Source organism: Dasypus novemcinctus, chromosome 23, assembly GCF_030445035.2.
Source record: "Dasypus novemcinctus isolate mDasNov1 chromosome 23, mDasNov1.1.hap2, whole genome shotgun sequence".
Classification (NCBI taxonomy): Eukaryota; Metazoa; Chordata; class Mammalia; order Cingulata; family Dasypodidae; genus Dasypus; species Dasypus novemcinctus.
The window spans coordinates 56,552,457-56,576,928 of NC_080695.1; the positions used below are offsets into that span (position 1 = coordinate 56,552,457).

The following is a 24,472-nucleotide window of genomic DNA, read 5'->3' on the forward strand; positions in this document are numbered from 1 at the left end:
GCCCATGCGCAGTGCTGATGCGCGCAAGGAGTGCCCTGCCATGCAGGGGTGTCCCCCGCATAGGGGAGCCCCACGCGCAAGGAGTGCACCCCGTAAGGAGAGCCGCCCAGCACAAAAGAAAGTGCAGCCTGCCCAAGAATGGCGCCGCATACATGGAGAGATGACACAACAAGATGACGCAACAAAAAAAGAAACACAGATTCCTGGTGCCACTGATAAGGATCGAAGCGGTCACGGAAGAACACACAGCGAATGGACACAGAGAACAAACAATTGGGGGCGGGGGAAGGGGAGAGAAATAAATTAAAAAAATAAATCTTTAAAAAAAAAAGTTTCTTTGGCGCGCAGCCATGCCCGTCTGTTTACCTCGGGCTGCTCCCATGCTACAATGGCAGAGGTGGTGGGTGTGGGGGAGACGGTGGGGCCTGCAGAGCTGCGAACAGTCCCTTTCTGGCCCTCTACGAGAAGAGCTCTGGATCTTCCAGGGCCATCTCCTCGTTGTTCAGGCCTCGGCTGACATGGCACCTCCTCGGAGAGGCCTTCCCTGACACCCGAGCTAAATGTGGAAGCCCCTTCACCCCGGTCCAGGGCCACATCCTGACTCACGTGGCCCATTCTTCCACCATGTCTTCAGGCGACATGCATCCATGCAATCCAGGCTGAGTTAGATTCTTCTCGTTTTAAAAAACATGACAGCACTGTCACAAGCCCCTAAACGTACGGCCCTGCTGCCCTCTGGTCACCTGGTTCTGTTTCCTGCCCAGCACTAGACACTCCCTGAAATCAGCCCGCTTCCCCCTGACCTTGTCCGACTGCTCCCCGCTGCGTCCCCGGGACCTGGGGCAGCGCTGGATGCAGGAGACACTCCCACGTGTGTGCTGGCTGCGTGAATGAGTTAGTGATGTGAGAAATACCGGGGGCAAGGGGGTCCTGCCTGCTCGGCTGTCGCAGGGCACAGATGGGTCAGGAAGGGAGGAAGGAGCTGGAGGAGGGGCCAACCCCAGGCCGCGGCGGCTGCGGGGCGTCACCTCGTGTAGTCCATGATGGTGTTGAGCCGGTGGGCGATGGTGAGGACGGTGCAGTCGTCAAACTGCGTCCGGATGGTGGACTGGATGAGGTCGTCGGTCTCCAGGTCCACGGCCGCCGTGGCCTCATCCAGCACCAGGATCTTTGTCTTCCTCAGCAGGGCCCGGGCCAGGCACACGAGCTGGCGCTGCCCGACGCTGGAGCGGGAGAGAAAGTCCAGGGGGCAGAGTGTCAAACCACCCTGTCCTGGGCCCACCCCTGGCCACGACCGTGTGGTCAGGAGCGAGGACCACAGCACTCTCCGGTCACAGCGCTCTTTTCCATCGAGCCAGGAGCAGGCTCAGGATGGTTCTCAACGCAGGGCTCGGAGAGGACACTGAAGATGTGTGAGCTGCTCAGCCCCTGCACCCACGCCCTCTGGAGCGTCCTCGCCGGTGAGGCTGGACTCGGCTGCGAGCCTCAGTTTGGCCAACAGGATGTGGGCAGAGGTAAGGCCGGCAGAGGCTGGAAATGGGGTTGCACCCTGGGCCCCCTCTGCCATTGCAGGGGCGGCAGGCCTGGGCTGGCTGTTGGACGGGAGGATGAACGATGCATGGGACATACATTACTTATCCCAGCGGAGGCCAACCAGACCGGCTGGCCAGGTGACCCCCAGGCATGGGCGTGAGCCCGGCCAAGAGTGGCAGGGCCACCTCGCCAAGCACGCGGGGCCGAGCAGTAGCTGCTCCTGCTGAGTATCGCTGAGGTTTTATGGTTGGTGGAGATGCAGCATTTTCACAGCCAAGGACACCGGGCTGGGTCCTGCCGCCAATGGCCCAGGAGAAGGACCCCAGAGACTTCCTGCTGGGCCAGGCATTAACACGGGGGTTGCCAGCTCCTGCGCAGATTCTGGGGCTCCTGGGAGAAGGGCCAAGGCAAGCTGGGAAGGCTGAGGGCAGCGGCTCTTTAGTCTTATGGAATTTTAACAACAAGCCACTCTGAATTGAATGGATCTGGTTTAAAAAAGGAAAATGCACTGGCATCCTATTTATACCCCAAGGTAAAAAGAGCCTGGATCAAAATCCATTTACAGATGCAGAAACCGAGGCTCTGAGAGGTAGAGACTTCCCCGGGGCAGGCAGCTGGCCGCAGCAGAGCCGGCGCTGGAACCCGGGCCCGGGGGAGGAGCCTCCGCGCGCCCCCTCGCCCCGGCCCACCTCAGGTTCTCCCCGCCTTCCGCGCACTCGTGGTCCAGCTTGTCGGGAAGGGCGGACACGAAGCTCTTCAGGTGGGCCAGCTCCAGGGAAGTCCAGACGTCATCGTCCGAGTACTGGCTGAACGGGTCCAGGTTCATGCGGAGGGAGCCCGAAAACAGAACGGGGTCCTGCCCGGGGGAGAACGGGTGGCATTTGAAGCTCCCGGTAGGCAGATGGGACGTGAAAAGTTCTGGCCAGGATTGCTGGAGACGGGGTTTCAGAGCGCCTCAGAATCACTACTGGGGGATGCTAACAACAACAACAACAACAAATGGCTGGAAAACCCTGGGTTAAGGGGAAGGAAACTGGCTTCTTGGCAGAACTTCGCAAGGACTTCAGGAGGCAAACATGCTGGGGATCCCTGAGGAAGGAGACGCAGCAGGGCGATTCCCAATCTTAAATGTCCTAAGGAATTCACCCCCGATCTCTCCAGAGAAAAGAGTATCTTAGAAGAAACTTTAAGGAAATGCTGTTTTAGCTAAAAAAAAGAAAGTTCCATTAAAAGGCGACAGGTTAGGGAATGACCACCTGCAGCAGGGCTTCTGAACCTTTTTGGTTCCACGGGCCCCTCGGCCAGTCAGGTGAGAACCACGGACCCCTTCTCAGAACGTGGCTTCACAACACTCAACATCAGCATGTCTTTAGGTTAAATTTTAGGATTATTCAAAATGAGGTTTTCAACTTTCCCATAATTTCAATACCTGATAACCTAACACGGTTTGGCATCTGTTCAAACAGTCATTTTTGCAAACATTTAGAAATTCGAGTTTTCCTACAGCGTCCTAAAACCATCTCTGCCACCCTTACCCACCTTTTTGCAGGCAGTTATCCACTGCACTCAGAACACACTACATCAAAACCAAAATCATACTAAGTCCACACTATACTGTATCTTACCTAGTGAATATATTACACCCGTACCAACACATCTCACAAAAATAGTTTTTCTTTTTTAATTTTCAATTTAAGCTCACGGACCCCCTGAAATCTTTCCATGGATTCCTTGGGGGTCCATAGGCCCCTGGCTAAGAATCTGTGACCTGCAAGGATCAGTTTAGAAAATTCCTATTTCTTGCTGAGCTCCTGTGAGGGTAAGAGGTGATCACCCTCGGCCCAGCAGCCAGATGAAAGAGAAGACGATGGCTTCCTCGATTCTGCTGGAGGCGTAGGAACCTGCCCGCTGGATGGCGGGAGGAAAGATGACAGGCCACGTCTAATACCCAGTTAATCCCTACACTGTTATTTATGTGCTAAGAGGAGATTCAGGAGAAGAAACATAATGCAACTTCAACAAAAACAATGAACACGTTAGGGAAGAATAACTGAGCGTCTGTTCTGCCGATGGGCCGCCTGGCCCATTCATTCTGAAAGACCCCGGGCCGGCGACCCCACCTGGGGGATGATGGTGATCCTGAAGCGGAGGTCGTGCAGCCCGATGTGGGCGATGTTGACGCCGTCGATGACGATCTCTCCTTCGGCGGACTCATTGATCCGAAACAAGCCCAGTGTCAGGGAGGACTTCCCGGCTCCCGTCCGGCCCACGATGCCAACCTGTCGGACGGGAAGGGCCCGGCATTGGGGGGGGGGAACATCGGTCCTGGGGGTAGCCCCTGCCCACCATTCCATCATGTCAGGCACCTGCCCCGGAGCAGGTGAGTCACCTGGTCGACCCGCCCCTCCCTCCCCAGCCTCCCTGAGAATCTCCTCTTCTAGGGGCTGTTTCCGCCAAAGGTGAAGAAGGCTAAAGCTAGGGAGTCCTCAGGTATTTCCCCCCACACAGGTTTTCCAGTCCCCGGGTGAGGTTCCCATCTGGAGCTGCTCAAATATTTCCAAGGGCCAGGCAGCTGCTGCTCTGCTTCACCCCGGCAAGGGATGAACAGCCACTAAGCCCCGGGTAAGAGCCAGTGCCTGACACTCCTGAGAGGGGTCACAGCTCTTCCCTTCGCTGGGCTTCCACCGCCTCCAATAGATGTTCCCAGCGTCGGGGCGGAAATTCTGACACATCAGAGGCTGTGGCCACTAAACATGGCCTCCCTCCTGCCCCTGCACAGCTAGAGGAGGGGTCTGCAGGGAAGGGAACCTTCTGAGCTCTGGGGGGGGCAGGCCACAAGTCCTGACGTGAACGGCGCCCACTCGCCGAGCATCCCTGGTGGTATGGCGGCCTCTTCCTGCCCCCGAGGCGGCAGCCTCCAAGGTCTGCAGGGCGACAGGCCCAGGACGGGCACTGGACGGGGGCGGGCACTGGGCAGGGACCGGACGGGGACGGGCACTGGACAGGCACTGACAGGGATGTGGATGGGGACGGGCACTGGACGGGGACGTTGGCAGGGACGTGGACGGGCACTGGACGGGGACGTTGGCAGGGACGCGGACGGGCACTGGACAGGGACATTGGCAGGGACGCGGACGGGCACTGGACAGGGACATTGGCAGGGACGCGGACGGGCACTGGACGGGGACGTTGGCAGGGACGCGGATGGGCACTGGACGGGGATGGGGGTAGGGGGTTAATGGAAGGCCCTGGCCTCGAGTAGGAAGAAGCAGGTGGCGTGTGTGGGCCCAGTGTGGCCACACGTTCTGTTTTTTCCTGTAAGTAGGAAATTGGATTTTCATTTTTTAAAGATCCTCCAGGGCTTTCCCCTTGGCCCGCGGGCCACTGGTCTTCAACCCTGTTGGGCCCCCGCCCTGCAGCGGCTTTCACTCCTGCGAGCCCCACGCCCGGTGCCCTCGCAGCCCGGGCGCCGCGAGCACGGAGCGGGGGGCAGGCCGACGGCCCCTACCTTCTCCCCGCCCTCGATGGTGACGTTGATGTGCCTGAGGACCAGGTCCAGGTCCTCCCGGTAGCGCAGGCTGTAGTTCCGGAACTCCACGCGGCCCACCTGGGGCCAGGTGCTGGGCGGAGCCCGCTCCTCCATCTGCCAGGGGGCCTGGGGGCGGGGAGGATGGATCTGAAGTCCCCGGCGAGCCTCCACCGCCCTCGGGGCCCAGGAGCCCCCGCCCCTCGCTCGGCCCTCCGCACCGAGCCTGGGCCTTGCAGCTGCGTTTCCTCCACCTGAAGACCTGCCCACCCAGGCCCTGGGCCCGCCCCTCCTGCCCTTCCAACCTCAGGGAATTCAGGCCGCCCCTGGCCCCGGGCCCCTGGCCCCGACTGCCACAGCGTCCTTCAGAGCGCTTACCACCTTCTGACACATCCGTCCACCTCCTGACACATCTATCCTCCCTGTCACCCCTGCCCCCTGGAACGGCCGCACTATAAGGACGGGTTGTTCTACTTCTGCTCACTGCTGTGTCCCCAGGGCCCAGAGTATACAGTCGGTGCTCCACAAATACACCTGGACTGAACCAGTGAATGAGGGGTTTTCTCTGGACAGACACCAGAGTCAAGCCGAGTTCCCCTGGCTGCCTTCCAGGGGAGTTGTCCCTTTACTAGCCCCAGTTGGCACACGAGGCCCTCTGAGACACAGAGAGGGCAAGCCACTGGCCCAGGGTCACACAGCTCTTTATTTCTAAAAAGCTTCTTAGCTCAGCTCAGCATTTCCTGAGGCCCACAAGTGCCCTGGGACAGGCTCGGGAATCTACAGGCCCTCCAGGGACCAGGTGCCCTGGCTGAGAATGCCACGGACACAGTCCGGGGGCAAAGAGGAGGTCCCGCGGCCAGAAGAAAATATTAGTTACCTTTCGGTGTGAAATTCGGCTTCGCGGAGGAAGCTCTACAAAATAACAGCATTTTTATTATGCGCCTACAACACACTGGGTGCTGTGCTCCATGCTTGAGATGAATTGTCTCATTTAAGCCTTAAAAAGCGCTCTAAGAGGCAGACACTAGACAGTACCTACACTGCATGCTGATGGAAAAACGCCTTGGCCCTGAAGGGTGCTAGAAAAAAGGGGGTCCGGCGGGGGCACATTTAGGACCTAGATGGCAGAGAGATGCTTCAGGGCTCTGCACACCCACAGAAGCTCTGAACCAGCAAGAACCAGCAGAAACGTCTTTCTCAAAGCTTCAGAAAGCAGTCAGAGGGCTGCAGGGGCAGGGCAAGCGCGAAGCCAGGAAAGGCTTCCTAAGGGCGCAGACCTCGAGGCGCCCTGGCTGGCCCCTGCCCGCCCTCACAAGCTCGGCGAGCGGCCGGCCCCACGCTCCCAGGTCCCGGGGAAGCGGAACAACCCTTGGGCACACCCCAGAAGCGCGTCTGCCTGCTGGTGGCCTGAGCGACTCGCCCTCTCAGGACTTTCCCAGGACCCCGAGTGTGGAAGGCGCCCACTGGGCTCCCCTCCAGGAGCCGGGCTGAGCTGCCTGGGCCAGGGACTGCTGGGCGTCGGAGGCACAGAGCAGCGCCCGGGGCTGTGAGGAAACGGTTGTCCATGCAGGAGGGGACATTCATGGCCTCTGCAAACGGGGGAATTCCTAGGGCCACATGTGCAAGCCCGAGACAGGCGTGAGCAGAGGGCCCGGGGAGGACTGTCCGCTTTGCCGAGAGCTGGTCGCTGCCCTCGCTGCGTGGAGGAGCCGCTCCCACAGGCCAACCCACCAAGACCCAGCAAGGTCGCTTCTTTTTTCCCTGCTTCTTCCTTTCTTATTTTGTTGTTAGCTCCCGGCATTCAAGGAAAGCTCTGTCACCACAAGTCTAAGGAACAGATGCCCCAAAGTCTAAATTTCAGTGATAACACCTCAAATTATCAAAATGTCCAGGTTTCAACAAGAGATTATGAAACATATAAAGAAACAGGAGGCGATGACCCAGACAAAAGAGAGAATTAAAGCATCAGAAACCACCAATAAGGTGGACCAGACCTGGGCCAAACCAGACAAAGACATTTAGAACCGGTCCTCAAAGAGCTAAAGGAAAACATGGACAAAGAACTAAAGGAAATCAGAAAAACAAACACATGAACACACAGTATCAATGGAGAGATGTTAAATTTCTTGAACTTGATAGCTGTACTTAAGGTGATTACATAAGTGAGTATCCTTGTTTTTAGGAAATGTAATTGCAGTATTAAGTGTTCAAGGTGCATGAGTTATAAAACCTACCCTCAAGTGTTCAGAAAATAGATGGATAAATAGACAAACGGATGGATGGAGAGGCAGAATAGGGCTAATGTGGCAAAATGTTAAAATTGGTGGGTTTGGTATCTGGAATTGAGAGAGGGATATGTTGGAGTTCTCTGAGTTGATATTATTTTTGTAACTGTCCTGCAAGTTTGAAAGTATTATTTCAAAATTAAAAGTTAAGGGGAAAAAGGCATAAGGATTAGAATGAAGAAACAAAACAAAAACAAAGTAGGGAGGCTTCACAGAATAACAGGCAGACTTCACTTACCTTAAAAGAAAAAGAAACATGCAAGCAAGCAAATGTCAGAAGAAAAAGAAATATGCCAGCAAGGCACGCAAGAAAAGGTCTGCAAGAAACACATCAGTCTTCCCCGGGACTGGCTCTGGGGAAGGAGGGAATGCAGGGGACAGTAAAAAAGGATTTCTACTCTTTCTCCCTAAACTTCTTGTATGGGTCATTTGTATTTTTCTGACAAGCCTACCTTGCTTTTATAATTTAAGGGGTTACACTGGAAGAGTTTAGTTAAATGGGACTAGAGAGAATAGGACAATGTATATTTATACATAATGTATATTTATACATCAATATATATTCAATACATAAAATGTAAAAATATGTATTTTAAGCACTGGTAGAACTGTGGGTGATCTTTTTCTTTTGTATTTAAACAAATGAAAATAATTAAAAGAAGCAAAAACAAGTAAAATCTTTTAGAACATAAATTCAATTGAACTATGCGTCTTAAATGAATTAACTGTATGGCATGTGATTATATTCAATAAAGCTGTTAAGAAAAATAAATAAACGCATTCACTGTAGGGGAGGAACTCCCTGTATAATGCATCCCAATTTACACAGGGGGCCTCGCACCATTCTGAAAATGTCCACTAATGAAGTAGGACCTGGTTCACCATTTCAGAGCATTAAAAGACAAGGCAGGGGAGCAGATGTAGCTCAAGTGGTTGAGTGCCTGCTTCCCACATATGAGGTCACGGGTTCTATGCCAGGCACCTCCTAAAAAAAACAAAGAAACAAACAAGCGAACCAACTCTCATTAGGAAGTAGATGCAGCTCAGTGGCTGAGCACCTACTTCCCATGTACGAGGTCCTGGGTTCAGGCCCTGGAACCTTCTTAAAAAAAAAAAAAAAGACAAGAAGGCATAGTTCACCTCTGTAACAGGGGGTCTTGGGTTAAATGACTGCAGGGTTTCCCACATTGTGGTCACTTTCTTATCACACGATTTTTCCAATATCCACGTATAGATTCTCCTGATATTTACTTTTAACACCTTTAATCAACTCATTTTTTGCTTTACTTTAAAACTTACTTAAAATAGAAATTTTATATATAGCCACAAATCATTTGGCATAACAGAAAGCCCCCCATTAAAATACACAAGGAAGAACAGTTACTTCTGTACGACACAGGCTGCCTGCTGAGGCTCTGATCTGAAGGCTGCCATCTGTCTAACTGAAGGGCGATCAGCTCAAGTCAGTAAGGTGCTAAAGACCTCCAAGCACGAAGCCAAGACTTCCTCTGTGACGTCATTAAAAAGGTTTGAAAGAAAACTGCGAGGGGTATAATTTCCTCACTCTGTAATGAATGTTGTACACCCTGGCAGCCTACCATAAGCTTGTACATAGGCATCCCACATCTTGGTGAAAGTCAAATTAACCACAAAACATTGTCTTCCTCTAAAAGCAGATGGTGCTAAGTAGGTCTACACAGGGACTGGACAAGAGTCAACTGGGTTCTACCTGGAGTATCCAACTTACTCTTGTGACTGGGGACAAGGGATACACAAGGTGTGGCTTGGGCTTTCTTTTGGGCAAAGCCAGGCTGAAGATCAAGGCCAAGACCCTTGCTTTACCTCCTTCTCGGTTTCTGAATACTCCTTGAGTCTTTCCACGGCCACAATGTTGGTCTCCATCTCAGACGACATCCGTACCAGCCAATTCAAGTACGCAGTCACCTGAGATTGGAAGAGGGAGAGTGTGGGCTACTTCCATTTTAAGTAAGAAATAAGGAATTATGAAATATTTCAAATAAAGAAGCTACAGAAAATAGTACCATCAAATGCAGATTTGTCACATTTGCATTTCTCAATGAAGGAGCACATTTCTAAATGACCCACAGGCCACAGAAGCAATCCCAAAGGATATTAGAAAACATTCTGAACAGGATGATAATAGAAAAACACAATATATCAAAATTTGTGAGCTGCAGCTAAAGCAGTACTTAGAAGAAAATGTATAGTTTCAAGAGCATTTCTTTTACAGCTAACTGCAAGCACCCTTGTGGGCCATCAAGGAGTTTCACTGACTGATGGGGAAATCCTGGCCACGTGTCAAAGTCCTCTCCTGTCCTGGTCACTCCTCTAACCTCAGCCCCTTTCCACTACCCCATCCCGATGGAAATCCAAAGCTAACACCCAGGAACCTGTAAACTGGCTTCCCCATTAAGAGAACGGAGAAATGTGGCAGGGAGTGTCCCATCCCCTCTCTTACCTGCAAGGAGTAAGACACCGAGAGGCCCACCAGGCCGGCGCTGAGGCTGTGCCGGGAGACCACCGCGAAGAGGGCCGCAAACAGGACGATGCAGTTGCCAACACACTCCAGCCGCACGGCCAGCCACCTGCACGGAGACACGCGGACACACAGACAGACACGCACGTGCCAAGTCAGCTAGGCAGACGTTCGGCTTCCAGCTCTGAGTCTCAAGGCAGGGCAGAGGGAATCTGCTTTGCCAACTGAACACTGCCTCAAGGGCCCTGGAGACGGGCCTGCCCGGCCTCGCTCCCATGGCACCCACAGTGTGGCAGCATGGGAAAGCGGGCTGCGGGACAAGGCCTCAAGAAGGCCCTGTTAATCTGGCAACCCCAAGGATTTAGAGTTCTCTAGAAGCAATCTTCCAAGGAAATGGCAGTTTGCCTTTTTAAAGAAACTTTTTCTCATTTTAGCCTTTAAAACATATACACATAACACTAAAAAAAAAAAAAATGTACTGGAAATTCCAAAAAGTCATCAACCGTAAGATAAACCACTGGTTTCAAATAACCTTCTCTTGGTGGCAGGGGTGGGAAATGGAGGTGAAACATAGAATCCCTTTTAAAATGTGTCAGTGATGTTCCCAGGCCCAGATATTTCAGAAACGTTCAAGTGTGTGGTTGGGGAGGAGTGCATGTTAGAATCAAGGAAAATGAGCACTGAATATATATATATATAAGATTTTATCGTTTAAAATGTGGCTTAAGGGTAGCTTCTGTAAATTAAAGCTTCAGGAATATTGTTTCAATGTTTTAAAATGTACAGCATCCTAGGGAGAAGACTGGTTTTCAGCCTTTCTCTGCCACAATCGCCTTCAAGAGCAGTGTGACTGGCGCTCATGAATGAAATTTTGACAAGTGCTCGAAAAATTTGGCAAAAGGAGGCAAGGTCGCTGGTTATTCATGGTCACCCATGCAGTAAAGGGGGAACCGACGAGGGTGACACAAGGTGGATGGGATGTGGTTTCCAGCCAGCACACTGGAACCACCCACCCTCCTCACGCACTTTCCATCCATGGCTCAAAGGTGTGTCTCCGGAGGCCAGCAGGTGAGGAGGAAGCAATCACAGGGCTAAAGGGGAGCTGCTCTAAGTCAGGGCAGGATTGGCAAAGTTCTGCCCCACACCCCACTTATTTTTTTGTCAATGCTATTCAATTGCTTTTTTTTTTCTTTTCTTTTTTTTTGGAGGTACCGGCCAGCAGGGATTGAACCCAGGACCTTGTACATGCAAAGCAGGTGCTCAACTAATTATGGAGCTATCCCCACTCCCCTATTCAATCGCTTTTGATCGACAAAATGGCAAAGTCATATGGTGCCACCTGGCACTTATGAATTCCTCCGACAGCACATTCAGTGGTGTGGCCACACAGCTGGGGGCGGTGGTGGGAAAACACAAGGATAGAATTCCGCCAGGGCTGGCAGCTAGAAGACAGCACCTGCAGGGTTTTCTCATTCAAGATCTACCTGTCCCGGCATCTACGTTCCCCCGGAGCCCTTACACGACTGGCCCACCTTCCGCGCGGCCCCAAGATCGGCGTGTCTCCCGCCCCCCAGCAGGAGGGCAGGGGCCCGCCCGCACCTGTTGGCCACGATGCTGGGGTAATAGGCCTTCTGGTTCTCGTCCACCTTCAGGTCGCTCTGGCGGATGAAGCGCTCCTGCTCCTCGAAGGCGCGGATGACGCTGACGCCCAGCAGCGTCTCGTTGAAGTGGGAGTACACGGGGGAGCGGCTGACCGACTCCAGGCGCTTCAGCTGCCGCGAGGAGGCCACGTAAAACCTCTAGGGGTAGAAGAGATGGCAAGCGTGGGCGCGGGTCCCCTGGCCCCACCCTCCCGGGCCAGGCTGCGTCAAGTCCAGATGTTAGGCCACGCAGACGCTCCCGAAAGACCTCCAGGAGGCCAAACGACGGAGCTGGCTGCTCTGGGGCACCCCCGTGGCAGTCAAACACCCGTGTCCCCCTCACTGGTTTTCTTGAACTGCAGGTTTAATACCAACAACAACGATGGCAGTGGCAACAATAATAATAGCTAATACTTAACATGGAGCCCACTATCCCAGGCACTGTTCTAAGTGCTTTTACACAAATCAACTCATTTCTCCTCACAGAAACCCTATAAGGTTCTTATTGCTATTTTATGATGTGTAAATGAAGGCACAGAGGGGTTAATTAAGCTGCCCAAGGTTGCACAGGTAGGGGATGGCAGAGCTGGGATTTGAACCCAGGTAGTCTGACTACAAAGTGTGGCTCTCTGAAGCCATTCAGGGCGAGGGTTTTATGGACCCACTGGTGTGGTTTTAGGCCCATGGTTCAAATCCTCATTCTGCTACTAACAATGAAATTGCAGGGAAGTTAGTTTGTTTCTCTGAGCCTCAGTTTCCTCATCTGTCAAACGGGAAGGGTAAGGTCTGCTTTGCAGGGTGTCTGTGGGGATGGCAGGTAAGCAGGAATCAGGTATTCTCACACGCCTCCTGTATCACTGAACACAGGACCTGCCGTTATTGTCATGAACCACAAGAAGCTGCTGTTCTTGTAGGCAAAAAAAAGAGAAGGAACATCAGCAGAGCAGCAGGCTGTGGCTCCGTAGGACAGGGGCCGCTGTTATCATTCAGTGACAGCTCTGCCAGCTTGTCACAGCAGTTCAGACCCAGGAGCAGCAGAGATGGGCCCAGCCTAGGGCTGTGCGGGCACCCACGCGGGCCGACGTGCCCCCGAGGAGAAAGTCAACCCCTGCCCTCCGGGCCCTCCAGGACCCACTGCTCTTAGAAAAGACACGAAGCCTCGCAGGCCCACCGGCCCTCTAGCCTCCCTCCCTACTTCTGCTCCCCGCGTTGGTCACCCCCATCCTGCCCACGTCACTACTTGCCACCCAGTCGTCCCTCCCTGGGGAAGCCTCTCCCCATAGGCTGGAGGCCTCTCGGGTTCCCCAACCCAGACGCCTGGCTGAGGCTGAGAACTGTCCGGCGGGACGCTCTGCCCGTCCTCACAGGAGACCCCACCCGGCTCCGCTCGCTCCTCTATCCCAGCCAGCGGCCCACCGTGGGCCCAGAGGTGCTCGGGGGGGACTTGAAGACAGGACAGAAGCCAACCGTCCCCAGGGGGCTTCGAGGGGCCGTGGAACAGACGCTGGACTGGGGACTGGCGGCGCCCTGAGCTCTCCTGGACTCAAGTTCGTCATCTGAACAGATGAGGCTCCCTGAAGGTGCTAACGAGACGATGAACGTGAAACTGCATGATACACGTTGCAGCAGGAACAGTTCACGAGCGGGTGCTGGGGAGCTGGCCTCCCGGCTCCCCCCTTTCACAGAGAGCTCTGAGCGTAAGCCATGGCCTCCACGGGGCCCGAAGCCGTCAGCTCCTCTCTGCTGGGGGCTCCCATGGTAACTGGAACCCCCAGGCGGGCAGCCCTCGCGGGCCCCGAAGCCGGGCGCGCTAACCCAGGAATCCTCAGCACGCTGTTCTGCCAGACTCTGAACAGACAAGGCCACTCCCCAGTGCCTGCCCCTGCGCTGGGAGGGAAGCTGAGACCCTGCGGCGCGGCCAGAAGCCCCGTGAGACCTGCGGCCACCTGTTCCCCGACCTCACGCGCCTTCTAGCCACTTCCGGTGGAAATCGTTCTAAAATGCTTTACCCACTCAACTCACCCATCGCATACTTAGAATTTTATTTACCAGAAAAATCTAACCCGAGATGAATTTTTGTTAAGGGCTGATTTTTTTTAGCTTCTCTTTTTCAGCTCTATTCCAGAAGACATGAGCTGAGGAGAAAGCCACTTTCTGGACTTGGATTGTTTTTACAGAGACCAAGGTGATGCCTGATGCTCAAGAAGAAAAATACCAGCTCGATCGGCACCACTGGACCAGGCAGTGGGCCAAGAGCTAAGATAAGGAGAATGTGGCCCAGTAGCCTTGATGGATGTCAAATCATTCCATAAAGCAGAAATGCCTCATTCTGACAAGACGGGTGCACCCTAACGGAAGTCCACACCGTCTTACCTCTTGGCTGACCTTTTCACACAATGATTTGATTTTTAAGTAAAACATTAATATATATTTATTTTTTAAAATATTTGGATGTTATGGATAGATTAAAATGACCTAAGTCCATTATTCTGAGATAAGCTCTATTCATATTTCCATGTATAAATTTTAGAGTTCCCAAAGGCCATACAGCTTACACATCTATGAGTCATACTAAAAACTTCCTGAGATATAACAAACATATATTGGGAAGTGAACTAAACCTTAAGTGCATCTGAATGAATTTTTCACATTTGTCGATACCTGAGTAACCACTACATAATCAAAATACAGAACACTTCCGGCATCCCAGCAAATTCTCTGGTATCCCTTGCAGTTAATGCCCATCCCCAAGAGGTAGCCACTATTTAACTTGTTGCCATAATCAGTTTTTCCTGTTCTTGAACTTCATGTAAATAGAGTCACACAGTAGGTGCACATAAGGCTTCTTCTAATCGATAGAGTATCTGTGAGCTTCGTGCTCTCTGTGGTGTGCGTAAACGGTTCATTCCTTATTATTGTTGAGCTGTTTCCATTTTGGAAATATGTAACCTTCCACAGTTTACTTTTTTTCTTTGTGGATGGATATTTGAGGTGTTTCAAGTTTGGGGCTATGATGAATCAAGCTGCTAAGAATGTTCTAACACTTCTTTTTATGCTGAGTATCTGCTCTCGTTCTCTCATTTCTTTTGCATATGTAAGTAGGAGAGGCCTGGGTCACAGGGCTGGTGTATATTTAGCTCAAAGCCATTAGGAAGGAGGGAGAAAGAGAGAAAGGAGGGCAGGAGTCCCCCTTCTAGTCTTGACCCTTAAAAAAGCTGTTTTCCTTCTTCAGCCTGCCTTTCCAGTTCTGTCCATGTACATCGTGTTTTATCTTGGTTATAATAGACACTGAACATACAACTTAGTCCTTGGCTGAAAGTTACTTCGTCATTAAAAAATAAAACGTCAGTGTTGCAACTGCGGCTTCTTAATTATTGCTACAGGGAAGCAGATTTGGCTCAAAGGATAGAGCATCCGCCTACCACATGGGAGGTCCAGGGTTCAAACCCAGGGCCTCCTGACCTGTGTGATAAGCTGGCCCACGTGCAGCGCTGATGCGTGCAAGGAGTGCTATGCCATGCATGTAGGGGAGCCCCACACGCAAGGAATGTGCCCTGTAAGGGCAGCCACCCCATGTGAAAAAAGCACAGCCTACCCATGAGTGGCGCCACACACACGGAGAGCTGACGCAGCAAGATGATGCAACAAAAAGACACACAGATTCCCGGTGCTGCTGACAAGAATACAAGCAGACACAGAAAAACACACAGCGAATGGACACAGAGAGCAGACAACTGGGGGAGGGGGGAAGAGAAGAGAAATAAAATATATAAGTAAATCTTAAAAAAAAAAATTATCGCTGCAAAGCACTGCATAACATGCCACCCTGGACTTGCTCCACGTGAACCTGAGGTCATGCTATCAGCAGATATTCAAACTGTCACTAACACTGTCATAATCAGTAATCCGGCCTGTTTCAGTCTTTTGAATTGGGTTTTCTAGGACAATTCTCTGCAAGGGTATGAACACAAGTAATATTTCTGGTTTATGCAGTTGGACGGTTTTCTAAAAAAGGCGGTACCGATTTAAAGAGAGTACAATGAGGGCCAGGGTAAGAACCCATTCCCTGTATCTGCCTTGATTTAACCTTGTTCACACTCGTCAGTCCTGGGGCCCTGGTGGGGGGATCCTGGGGTCTGGCTGGCTGGACCAAGGCCTCTGGTGGCTTCATACCCTTATGTTGTGCCAGTCAGAATACCCCCTTCTAAAAACCCTTTCCCATTGGGAATTCCCTGTAGCTTATCTTTTAGGGGCAAGAGTGAGTGGAGTAGCACTGAGGTTACCAGCCCAGCTTTAGGGATCAGACAGACCTGGGTTCGTAGCCCCAGCTCTGCCACCTGGGCAAGATGCTTTACTTCTCTTAAGCTTCAACATACTTATCTGTCCAATGGAAACATAATCTGTTCTACAGTAGCTTAAGAAACTGCAGGTATTCAAAGAACATACTAGAAAACAATTTTTGCAGAGAGATCATCTTTAATGTTTAAGCTGCTATGATGTGAGTCCTGTGATGGTTTGAAGCTATATAGACCCCGGAAAATCATGTTGTTAAAGCTAATCCATCCTGAGAGTCTAAGTAGGGCCTTTTGATTAGATCAGCTCAGTAAGGCATGGCCCACGTGGGTCTTGAGCGGTTACTGGAGTCCTTTACAAGAGAATGAAATTCAGGTGAGAGAGAGAGAAAAGCCACAGAAGCAGAGAGAAAGCCATGGAACCCAGAAGCCAAAAGCAGTGAAGCCAGGAAGAGAAGGGCCAGCCCCGCAGACGCTGCCATGTGCTCTGCCTTGTGATGGAGGAGCCCAGGATTACGGCAGCCGGGCTCCGGGAGAAAGCATCACCTGATGGTGCCTTGATCTGGACATTTTCCGTCGCCTCAAAACTGCAAGCTTGTAAGCTAATAAAGCCCCACTGTAAAAGCCAGCCCATCTCTGGTATGCTGCTTTTGGCCGCCCAGCAGACTAAAACGTCTCCATTACCTTCAGGGGACTTAGGAACTAAAGAATCTCAGACACACAGAAACTTCAGTAAGAAAGGTGTTTTTAGAGCGATAGCTTTAAAAATTCTAACTTACAGTTAGGAAAGTAAAACCTATCATTAGAAAAAAAGTGCATTTGATTATCACAAGCTAAAAAGCAAGCAACTAAGGTTGTTCAAAATTAATAAAAACAAACCTAAGGCTCCTCGAATAAATCCTCCGCAGCGCCCCGCTGGAGAAGGGGTGGGATGAGATGAGCGCTCGGCACACGCGGGAGCGCGACACACAGGAGGGCCCGAGCTGGACACCCAGCCCCGAGCCCCTCACCTGGACCAAGAAGTAGATGAGGCCCAGGGGCGGGATGATGACGGCGGCCATGGGCGTGGCCAGCAGGATGATGACGCAGGCGCCGATGACGTTGAACAGGGAGCCCATGAACATCTTGATGACCTGCGGGATCATGGAGTCCACCGTGTCCAGCTCCTTGGAGAAGCGGTTCACCAGGTTCCCGCTGGGCGTCCGCTCAAAGAAGCTCATGGGCGACCGGAGGACGTTGTGCAGCAGGTCCAGGTGGAGGCGGCGGGAGGCGAAGATGCCCCCGATGGACACCGCCATGGAGTAGCCAAACACGGCGACACCTACAAACACGCCGGGCGTTAAACTCCACGGGGCAGGGCAGCGGGCCAGCCGGGGATGGGGACTGCAGGGGGGTGGCCAGGTGGGTGAGGCAGGCCTGGGCCTCCAGCATCTAACGGCGACCGTAGCGATGACACAAACACCAGTGAGCGCTTCCTGCGTGCCAAACGCCGGGCTGAGCGCTTTCCTTGACTGCCCTGGGTAGTTTTAGGCCTACCCTATTTGACAATGGAAACTGGCTCAGGTAAGTGAACTCCCTTGCTGCCAACATACTCAGCCAATCGGGAGCAGAGCTGGGATCCGAATCTGGGTAGCCTGCTCCGGGGCCGTGCTCTTAATCTGGAAGCCACGGTCCTCTAGGCCAGTGCGGTCCAACAGCACTTCCTTTGATGAAGGGAACATCCCATAGCTGCACTGTCCAAGATAGTAGCCACATATGGCTACTGGGCACCTCAAATGCAGCTGGCACAACTGAAGAACTGAATTTTTCATCTTATGCCATTTTAATTTGCTGAAATTCAAAAAGCCACAGGTGGCTAGTGGCTACCGTACTAGACAGCAAAGTTTTAGAACAGATGTTATGCTGTGTAAGCCCAGGTAAACATCCCACCCTCTCTGTTCTCTCACTTTCCCTCGATTATAATTTGCAGGCAGGCCATAGTCCTTAACCCTATGGGGGTTTTACGGCTTGAGCAATTCAAGAATTCCATGTCCATTCTTCTGGCTTTTTCAAAGCTGCCTCCTGGAGACAATGGGACATTAATAGCTCCTCATAACCCACAGGAGGGCAACTATTCCTTGCAGAGCAGCAACTGCATTGGGTGGAAAGGTCTGTACCGTGGCCTCCCTAATCAAGGTAGAAACCCAAAAGGTAGGGGCTAAAATGACAGGCCCTGAAGCTAACACTGTCAAACCCTGCCTCTGCCACTCACAGCTGAGGGTGCTTCCATAAGTTATTTAATTTCTCTGAACCTCAGTTTCCTCAAATATAAAATGAGGACAATGATACTTACCTTGTAGCACTCTGAATGTAAAGTACTTGCCTTACAATATGCTTGATGTACAGAAAGTACTCAAAAATGTCAAGCATTTACATTTATTATATACAGTATGTACCACAGACACTGTACACATAATATACAGACATAGGTAGTTAGTAGGAACACATGAACACACTGATTATATACAGTGCAGCATAGTGGTTTTGAGCACAGCCTCCTGAGCCAGACAGCCTCCAAGCGCCAGCTCTGCCATGTATTAGCTGCCTAGCTTTGGTCAACTTAATCTCCCCGGGTCTAGGTTTCTGCATCTCTAAAATGGGGGCAATATTAGCTCCTTTCTCATAGGCTTGCTGCAAGGACAGAATAAGTAAATGCCCAAAACCAAGCAGGTGCTCAGTAAACTGAGCTAGCAATGCTATCATCGCTGTTGGGTTTGGCAGCCTCTGCGGAACTGCAAAGACGAGTTCAGACCAGGGCTTCTCAACCTCATCACTACCGACCCATGGGGCTGGAGAACTCTTCATTGGGGGGCCTTACCTGTGCACCGCAGTGGCCGCATCCCTGACCTCTACCCACCAGATGTCAGTAGAGACCTCCTCACCAGGAGGTAAAACTAAAAAGCCTCCAGATATTGGCAAATGCCCCTTGGGGGCCGACATCACCCCGAGTGGAGAACCTCCGTTTCTCACCCTCAGCCAGCAAGTAAAACTCCACAAATGAGACTCTGCAGAAGCCCCTTCACCCTAACAGAGCTGACAAGAGGTAGGAGAGATCCCAACTCACTAATGTTCCCCAGGGCCGCTGTTTTCAACCTACCTCCCAGTAAAATGGGCACTCGAAGCTCCCCACCCCCCAATCTCAAAGGCCATTTGAAGCAAAGCACTTAAGAAACAGTCTTTCTACAAATATTTGAGCGTCTACAACATGCTAGACTGCTCATCTGGGCTTGGCATACCCTGGGGGTCCACAAAACTCTGGGGCCTCTGGGCACCCAGTGCTATAATTAACTGCTCTTCAGCCTTGGAAGCAGCGACAGACACCAGAATCAGGGGAGGCGGGAACGGTGGGGGGGGGGGTGCGCACCTTGCGAGATGCCCAGAGCTCCGTAGACGCTCAGCCGGACTTGGGTGTGCTCTTGGGTGCCGTTGACGACGCGGTCGTCGGTCCAGAGACTCAGCCAATAGTTAGAGGCCAGGGCGGCCACGTGGTTACACAAGAACAGGAAGATGCTCAGAAAGGAGATGAAGAGTCCGATTGCCTTCATGTAGTCCCAGTACACGGAGAGCTTGACCTTAAGAACACGGGCAGAGCAGGCCTTTTAGAAAATGTGCCAGCCACCCCACCAGGCCGGGACACCGGCAGCCCCCGTGCAGTCCAGCCCGCAGACCTCTGCTCAGACCCTGCCCCGCCCCTTCAGCGACTTGATGAATGAGGCCAGCAGCAAGCCAGGTCACAGCTTAATCAAATCGCTGCCACATAAATACATAATTCCCCACAAAGAAGGGCTGTCAACCATTAGGACTCTCTCGGAGTGTAAACGTGGGTTCCTGATCTAACCCAGGGTGGGGAGGTGTCAGGGGTTTCCCTGAGGAAGCAACAGGGAGGAGTCGCCCAGGTGAAGGTGGGGAAAGGACACTTGGAGTGGAAGCAGCAGCAGGTGCACAGGCCCTGAGGCAGAAGGGAACGCCCGCTTGGGGCACTGAAGGAGGCAAGGGTGGCTGGAGTGAGGAGAGCGTGGAGCAGCAGCGCGGAGACATAAGCACTGTTCAGGATTCCAGTCTTTACCCCAGAACCTCCGTGAGGCCTCACAGGGTTTCGAGGAAAGGGAAGGGTGACGTGTTGCCTAGCAACCAAGACCAAGCATCATCTCCACCCTGAAGATGGGCCTGCTGCTCCCACCACCCAATCTGCCTGAACACGGGAGCCGCCTGGCCCGCTGCCTCGGCTCCGCGAGGCAGGGGTGAAGGGTCTTTCACTCCTGCATTCCCTGCGGAGTCAGGCACGGGGTGGGGTGAATGCCTGGTCCCTAACCTGCGGCCTAGAGACGGGCGGTCCACTCAGACCAGCGCCCGCCCACCCTGCTCGTGGGTTTCCACAGACTCCAGCTGCCCCTCCTGGCTTCTGTGCTTGTTTCAACCCCTGCATGCTGAATCTGACAATAATAACAGCCTGAGCTCACTGCCTGGCTGCCCTTGGGTACGTGAATAATGGGTCTGATGTAGAAATGAGTACTTCCTTTTGACTTTTCTTTTCCAAGCCTCTGCTCTTCGACTAGAAATAGTCTCGAGGGTGGGGGGGGGGGGTGCCCAAGTAAAAGCATGCTTATTTCGCCACCTGGCTTCGTGATGAAAGCCGAGCTCGGCTGTCCCTGGAATGCTTTGCAGGCCAGGGGACACCCTAGATCAGGGTGGTAAAGGTCCCAGTGCAGCAATCAGAAATGGCTGTGTGTGTTGAGGCCAGCTCCACTGGAGCTTGGCCTGACTTCGGGCAAGTATGAAGGCCTCTGGGCCTCAGTTTTCCCGGGATGTAAAAGGTGGATAATGCCGGGACCATCTGCTCTGGTTGTGGGGATTAAACGGGCATTACACGGCCGGGCATCCCTGGCCCTTCCTTCCTGAGTCCTACATTTGGGGTAATCTCTCTGGCCCCATGGAGGGCAGGAGAGGACAAGAGGGGAGAAGACACTGCAGTGACCTCTGACTCCAGCCCTGGCACAGGTGCAAAGGCCAGATAAGGGAAGAAGTCAGGTGCGGGGCTCCCGGGAGGTTCTGGATGCCGATGGGTGGAGCTAAGGGAGCCGCCCCCCAACAGCGCTCATTCCAGCACCCCCTTTCATGATTTTTTTTTTCTTTCCCTGTGTACTGTTTTTTTAAAACATTTGTTTTTAAAAATAAACTTTGGATCACTACCATAAATGGAAAATTATTGTCATATGCCCAAAATAGACAATCTTAAAAAAATAATAGTAATAAATGAAAACAATAAAACAAGAGCTCAGGATCTGCTGCTTCCCTGGTGACAAAGGGGGGGGGGTAGCTATTGTGAGGCGCTGAAGACAAGCCAGCACCCAGCTGAGCCTCCTCTACTGATGTAATAATAGCAACTTAAAAAATGAGAAAAAGATCTTTCTCTGATTATGTAATTTAATGCTCTTGAATGCCATGCAGGCGTATAATCTAGAACCATCTTAGGTGCTCTGGAATGTTTCTCAAACTTGCTGTACTGTGGAAAACCCAGATATAAAGCCTCCAGGTCATCTAGAGCTGACACAAGCCTCAAGATGCTCCAAGCAAGATGGCAGGATGGCAGAGAGTACACAGGCCACCTCTGGACTCCAGTGGCTTGGCTGCAAATCCTGGCTCTACCACTCACCAGCTGTGACTCTGGGTAAGTTACTTAGCCTGTCTGCCTCAGCTTCCCCACCTGTAAAGCAGCACCTTTCTAGGTAAGTTGTGAGGGGCACATGGGACAGTATACATGCAGCACTCAGCGCAATGCCCAGCACACAGAGAGTGCTCGGCCTGTGTCGTCTTTTGGGGAGCCGGCCCCCACCTGCCCCGTCTGAGCCTTGTCGGCCTCCATCAGCTTCCAGGTGTCTTCCTTCTCCGCCCCAGCCTTCTGCAGCTCGGCAGTGCTGACGACCCCACTGTAGGAGGAGGAGCTGCTGAGCTGTCTGGGGAAAGCAAGGCACATGAGTGTCAACCAAATCAAAGCCTCGGGCAGGGCCTGCCGCCCCTACTGCTGGCACTGCCCACATGGTCCGAGCCGGACAGCAGGTCAGAGGTGATGGCACACACCCCACAAACAAGCCCCCGTGTACACACGTGCAGATTCACCGGCTTCACGTTTTGCCCCCTTGGCTTTATCATTCTCTCTACACGTGTTCATATACACGTGTCACCTTGGCTATCAGGTCATGGTGTCCAGTTGTTTGGCCAAGCAAGCACTGGCCTGAATGTGACTGAGAGTATTTTATAATTGGATTTAAATCATTAGCCAGCTGATTGCATCTACAATCAACAAAGGAAACTGCCTTGAGCGAGGAGAGAAGTCCCATCCAGTCCCTGAAAGCTTTAAAGGGAGACCTGATGATTTCAGCAGTCAGAAAGGAGAATTTCTAGTTCTACTTCAGAAAGATGGCTTCTCCTGGGGAATTCATTAAAACTGTCACCAGAATGCCCAGCTTGCAGCCTGCCCTACAGGATTCGGACTGGCCAATCCCACAGCGGCAAGAGCCAATTCCTATAATAAATATCATAATATTTACGTGATAGATAGATATAGAGCTCCTGTCGGTTTGTTTCCCTGGAGAACCCTAATAGTACAATATATAAATATACGTTCAATATTCTCTGTATATAAATTTATCATTTTTCTGAACCATTTGCCATTTAGTTTTAATCACAAAATATTTTAACATAAGCCCGAAAATACAGAAGAGGTATTGTGTATCCACTACCCAAAGGGAACAAATGGTAACATTTTGCCCTATTTGCTTTAACTCCTCTTTTTAAAAAGGAGCTCATTCAACAAGTACTAATGCCACTAAACTGAAAACGAAGACCACTTTCTCCCTCTTCCAACCCTTTTTCCTCTTCCCAATGCCCAGAGGTGACCTCAGCTGGGGGAGGGGGGCTTCCTTTCTATTTCTACTTTTTATACTTTTATTACCAGGGTGGATGCCCCTAAGTCATAAAATGCATTGCCCTGGGTGCTTAACTGCTACGCCAAGGACCGATCAGACGCCTCTTCTGGCGAAAGGCTCCAGGGGAACACGACTTCACAACACTTGCAGCAGGACCGTTCTGGCTGGGGGGTGGGGGGCCTGGAGCCTCAAGCCTGCCACCACAGTTGCCACAGCAACTCCAGGGCCCCCCCCAGCTCTGAAGGCCCGCTTTACCACGCCCGCTCTCCAGAAACCTCCTGGCCTTCCTGAGGCAGGCAGGGCCGGCCCACGCCTCTGCAGGGGCTGGCGGGCTGGCAAACCGCGTGGAGGCCCGGCAGGCCCGGGGGGAACCCCGGAGCACCCTGCCGACCGGTGCTCCGTCACAACGGTGCCTTGCGTGGCCAGTCCTGCCCACTGTTGAGAAAAGCTAGGAAAAAACCCCAGCTATGCACATGAAATGGGGGAGCCAAACAAAACGCAGCCGGAGGTCTTCGCTGTAGAACTTCCGGGGCCGCCTCTGCCGACTTCCGCCGGCTTGCCTTCTCATCCCCACACACCACACGCCCTCGGCAGGCAGGCGTCCCGCCTGTGAGTTATCACGGCAGCCCCCTTTAGCAGGCCTGAGGACGGACCACCTTTCCTCACCAGGGGGAAGACGCTGCCCCAGATCCGAGAGCAAGAGTGAGTTAAAGGTGAGTGACAGCGACGGCATCCAGCCCAGCTGCGGGCCAGGCCCCGGGAGGAAGCTAGAATCAAATTGAGGAGCTGCAGCCGGGGATTCCTGCCCAGGACCTAAGGTTTTACTCTTCCTGGGTCCCAGCTTGGCTGATCTGAGACAGCTAACGTGGTGAGCACACCTCACGTTACAAACCCAGGGGCCTGAGGACCCTGCCCCCCCAACAGTCAAGCACACTGGTGTGTCTGCAATGAAACACAGAGACCCATGAAATGGAAAAACTCTACAGTAGGGACGCGGCTGTGGCTCCATCAGTCGGGCTCCCGTCTACCACATGGGAGGCCTGGGTTCGCGTGCTGGGGCCTCCTTGTGAAGGCAGCCTGGCCTGCACGCTACAGAGCGCCGCCCGGCCTGTAAGTGCCGCAGAGAGCCAACTCAGCAAGGTGATGCAACAAAAAAGGGAGACGAGCAAAAAAGAAAAACCACAAAAAAAACCCCACAGAAGCATGCACAACAACTGGACACAGAGAGCAGACATCAAGCAAGCCACAAAGGGGGAGGGGAAATTTTAAAAATTAAAAAAATAAATACGGACACAGAACGTACAGGGAATGAACACAGAGAGCAGACAGCATGCAAAAAAAAAAAAAGCCACAAGGGGGGGAGGATAAAAAATTAAAAAAAAAACAACAACTCTGCAGTAACTATCAGGGCAGTTCAGATTTTGCCACTAAATAGATTTTCTACCAGGAAAGTTTTCAGAGCTCTCTAGCTTTTGGAATTACTTATACAGCACTTTGTTAGTGAGCCCGTTGGGCAGGTGGGGAAACAGTCCCACAGGCTCCCGGTGGCAAGGCTGGGATCTGACCTGGTGCCCCGAGCTGGGGACCCGCTTGCCTGCGCTGCCCCTGGGAGAGTCTCCACAGCTGAGGGTGGGCCGTGGAGCAGTGAACACGGTGGGGTTTCTCAGATGAAGGCCTGGAGGAGGATGGAAATGCCACCTCCACCCAGGACAGCTGGCAGACCGTGAGGCCCCC

General features: G+C 52.5%; 1 protein-coding gene across 4 annotated transcripts in view; it reads right to left on the reverse strand.

Annotated features, from left to right (window-relative positions):
- Positions 1-24,472, reverse strand: part of ABCC1 (ATP binding cassette subfamily C member 1 (ABCC1 blood group)) — a 135,497-nt gene that overhangs the window by 2,622 nt on the left and 108,403 nt on the right. For all 4 annotated transcript variants that reach the window (XM_058286383.2, XM_058286381.2, XM_058286382.1 and 1 more), the window contains 10 exons: positions 21,646-21,766; positions 19,177-19,384; positions 16,784-17,094; positions 11,441-11,640; positions 9,824-9,950; positions 9,187-9,288; positions 5,042-5,188; positions 3,654-3,812; positions 2,223-2,389; positions 1,029-1,223 (listed from right to left, as the gene is read on the reverse strand). In XM_058286383.2, coding sequence (XP_058142366.1) covers positions 1,029-1,223; positions 2,223-2,389; positions 3,654-3,812; positions 5,042-5,188; positions 9,187-9,288; positions 9,824-9,950; positions 11,441-11,640; positions 16,784-17,094; positions 19,177-19,384; positions 21,646-21,766 — 1,737 coding nt within the window. The remainder of the gene's footprint in view (positions 1-1,028; positions 1,224-2,222; positions 2,390-3,653; positions 3,813-5,041; positions 5,189-9,186; positions 9,289-9,823; positions 9,951-11,440; positions 11,641-16,783; positions 17,095-19,176; positions 19,385-21,645; positions 21,767-24,472) is intronic.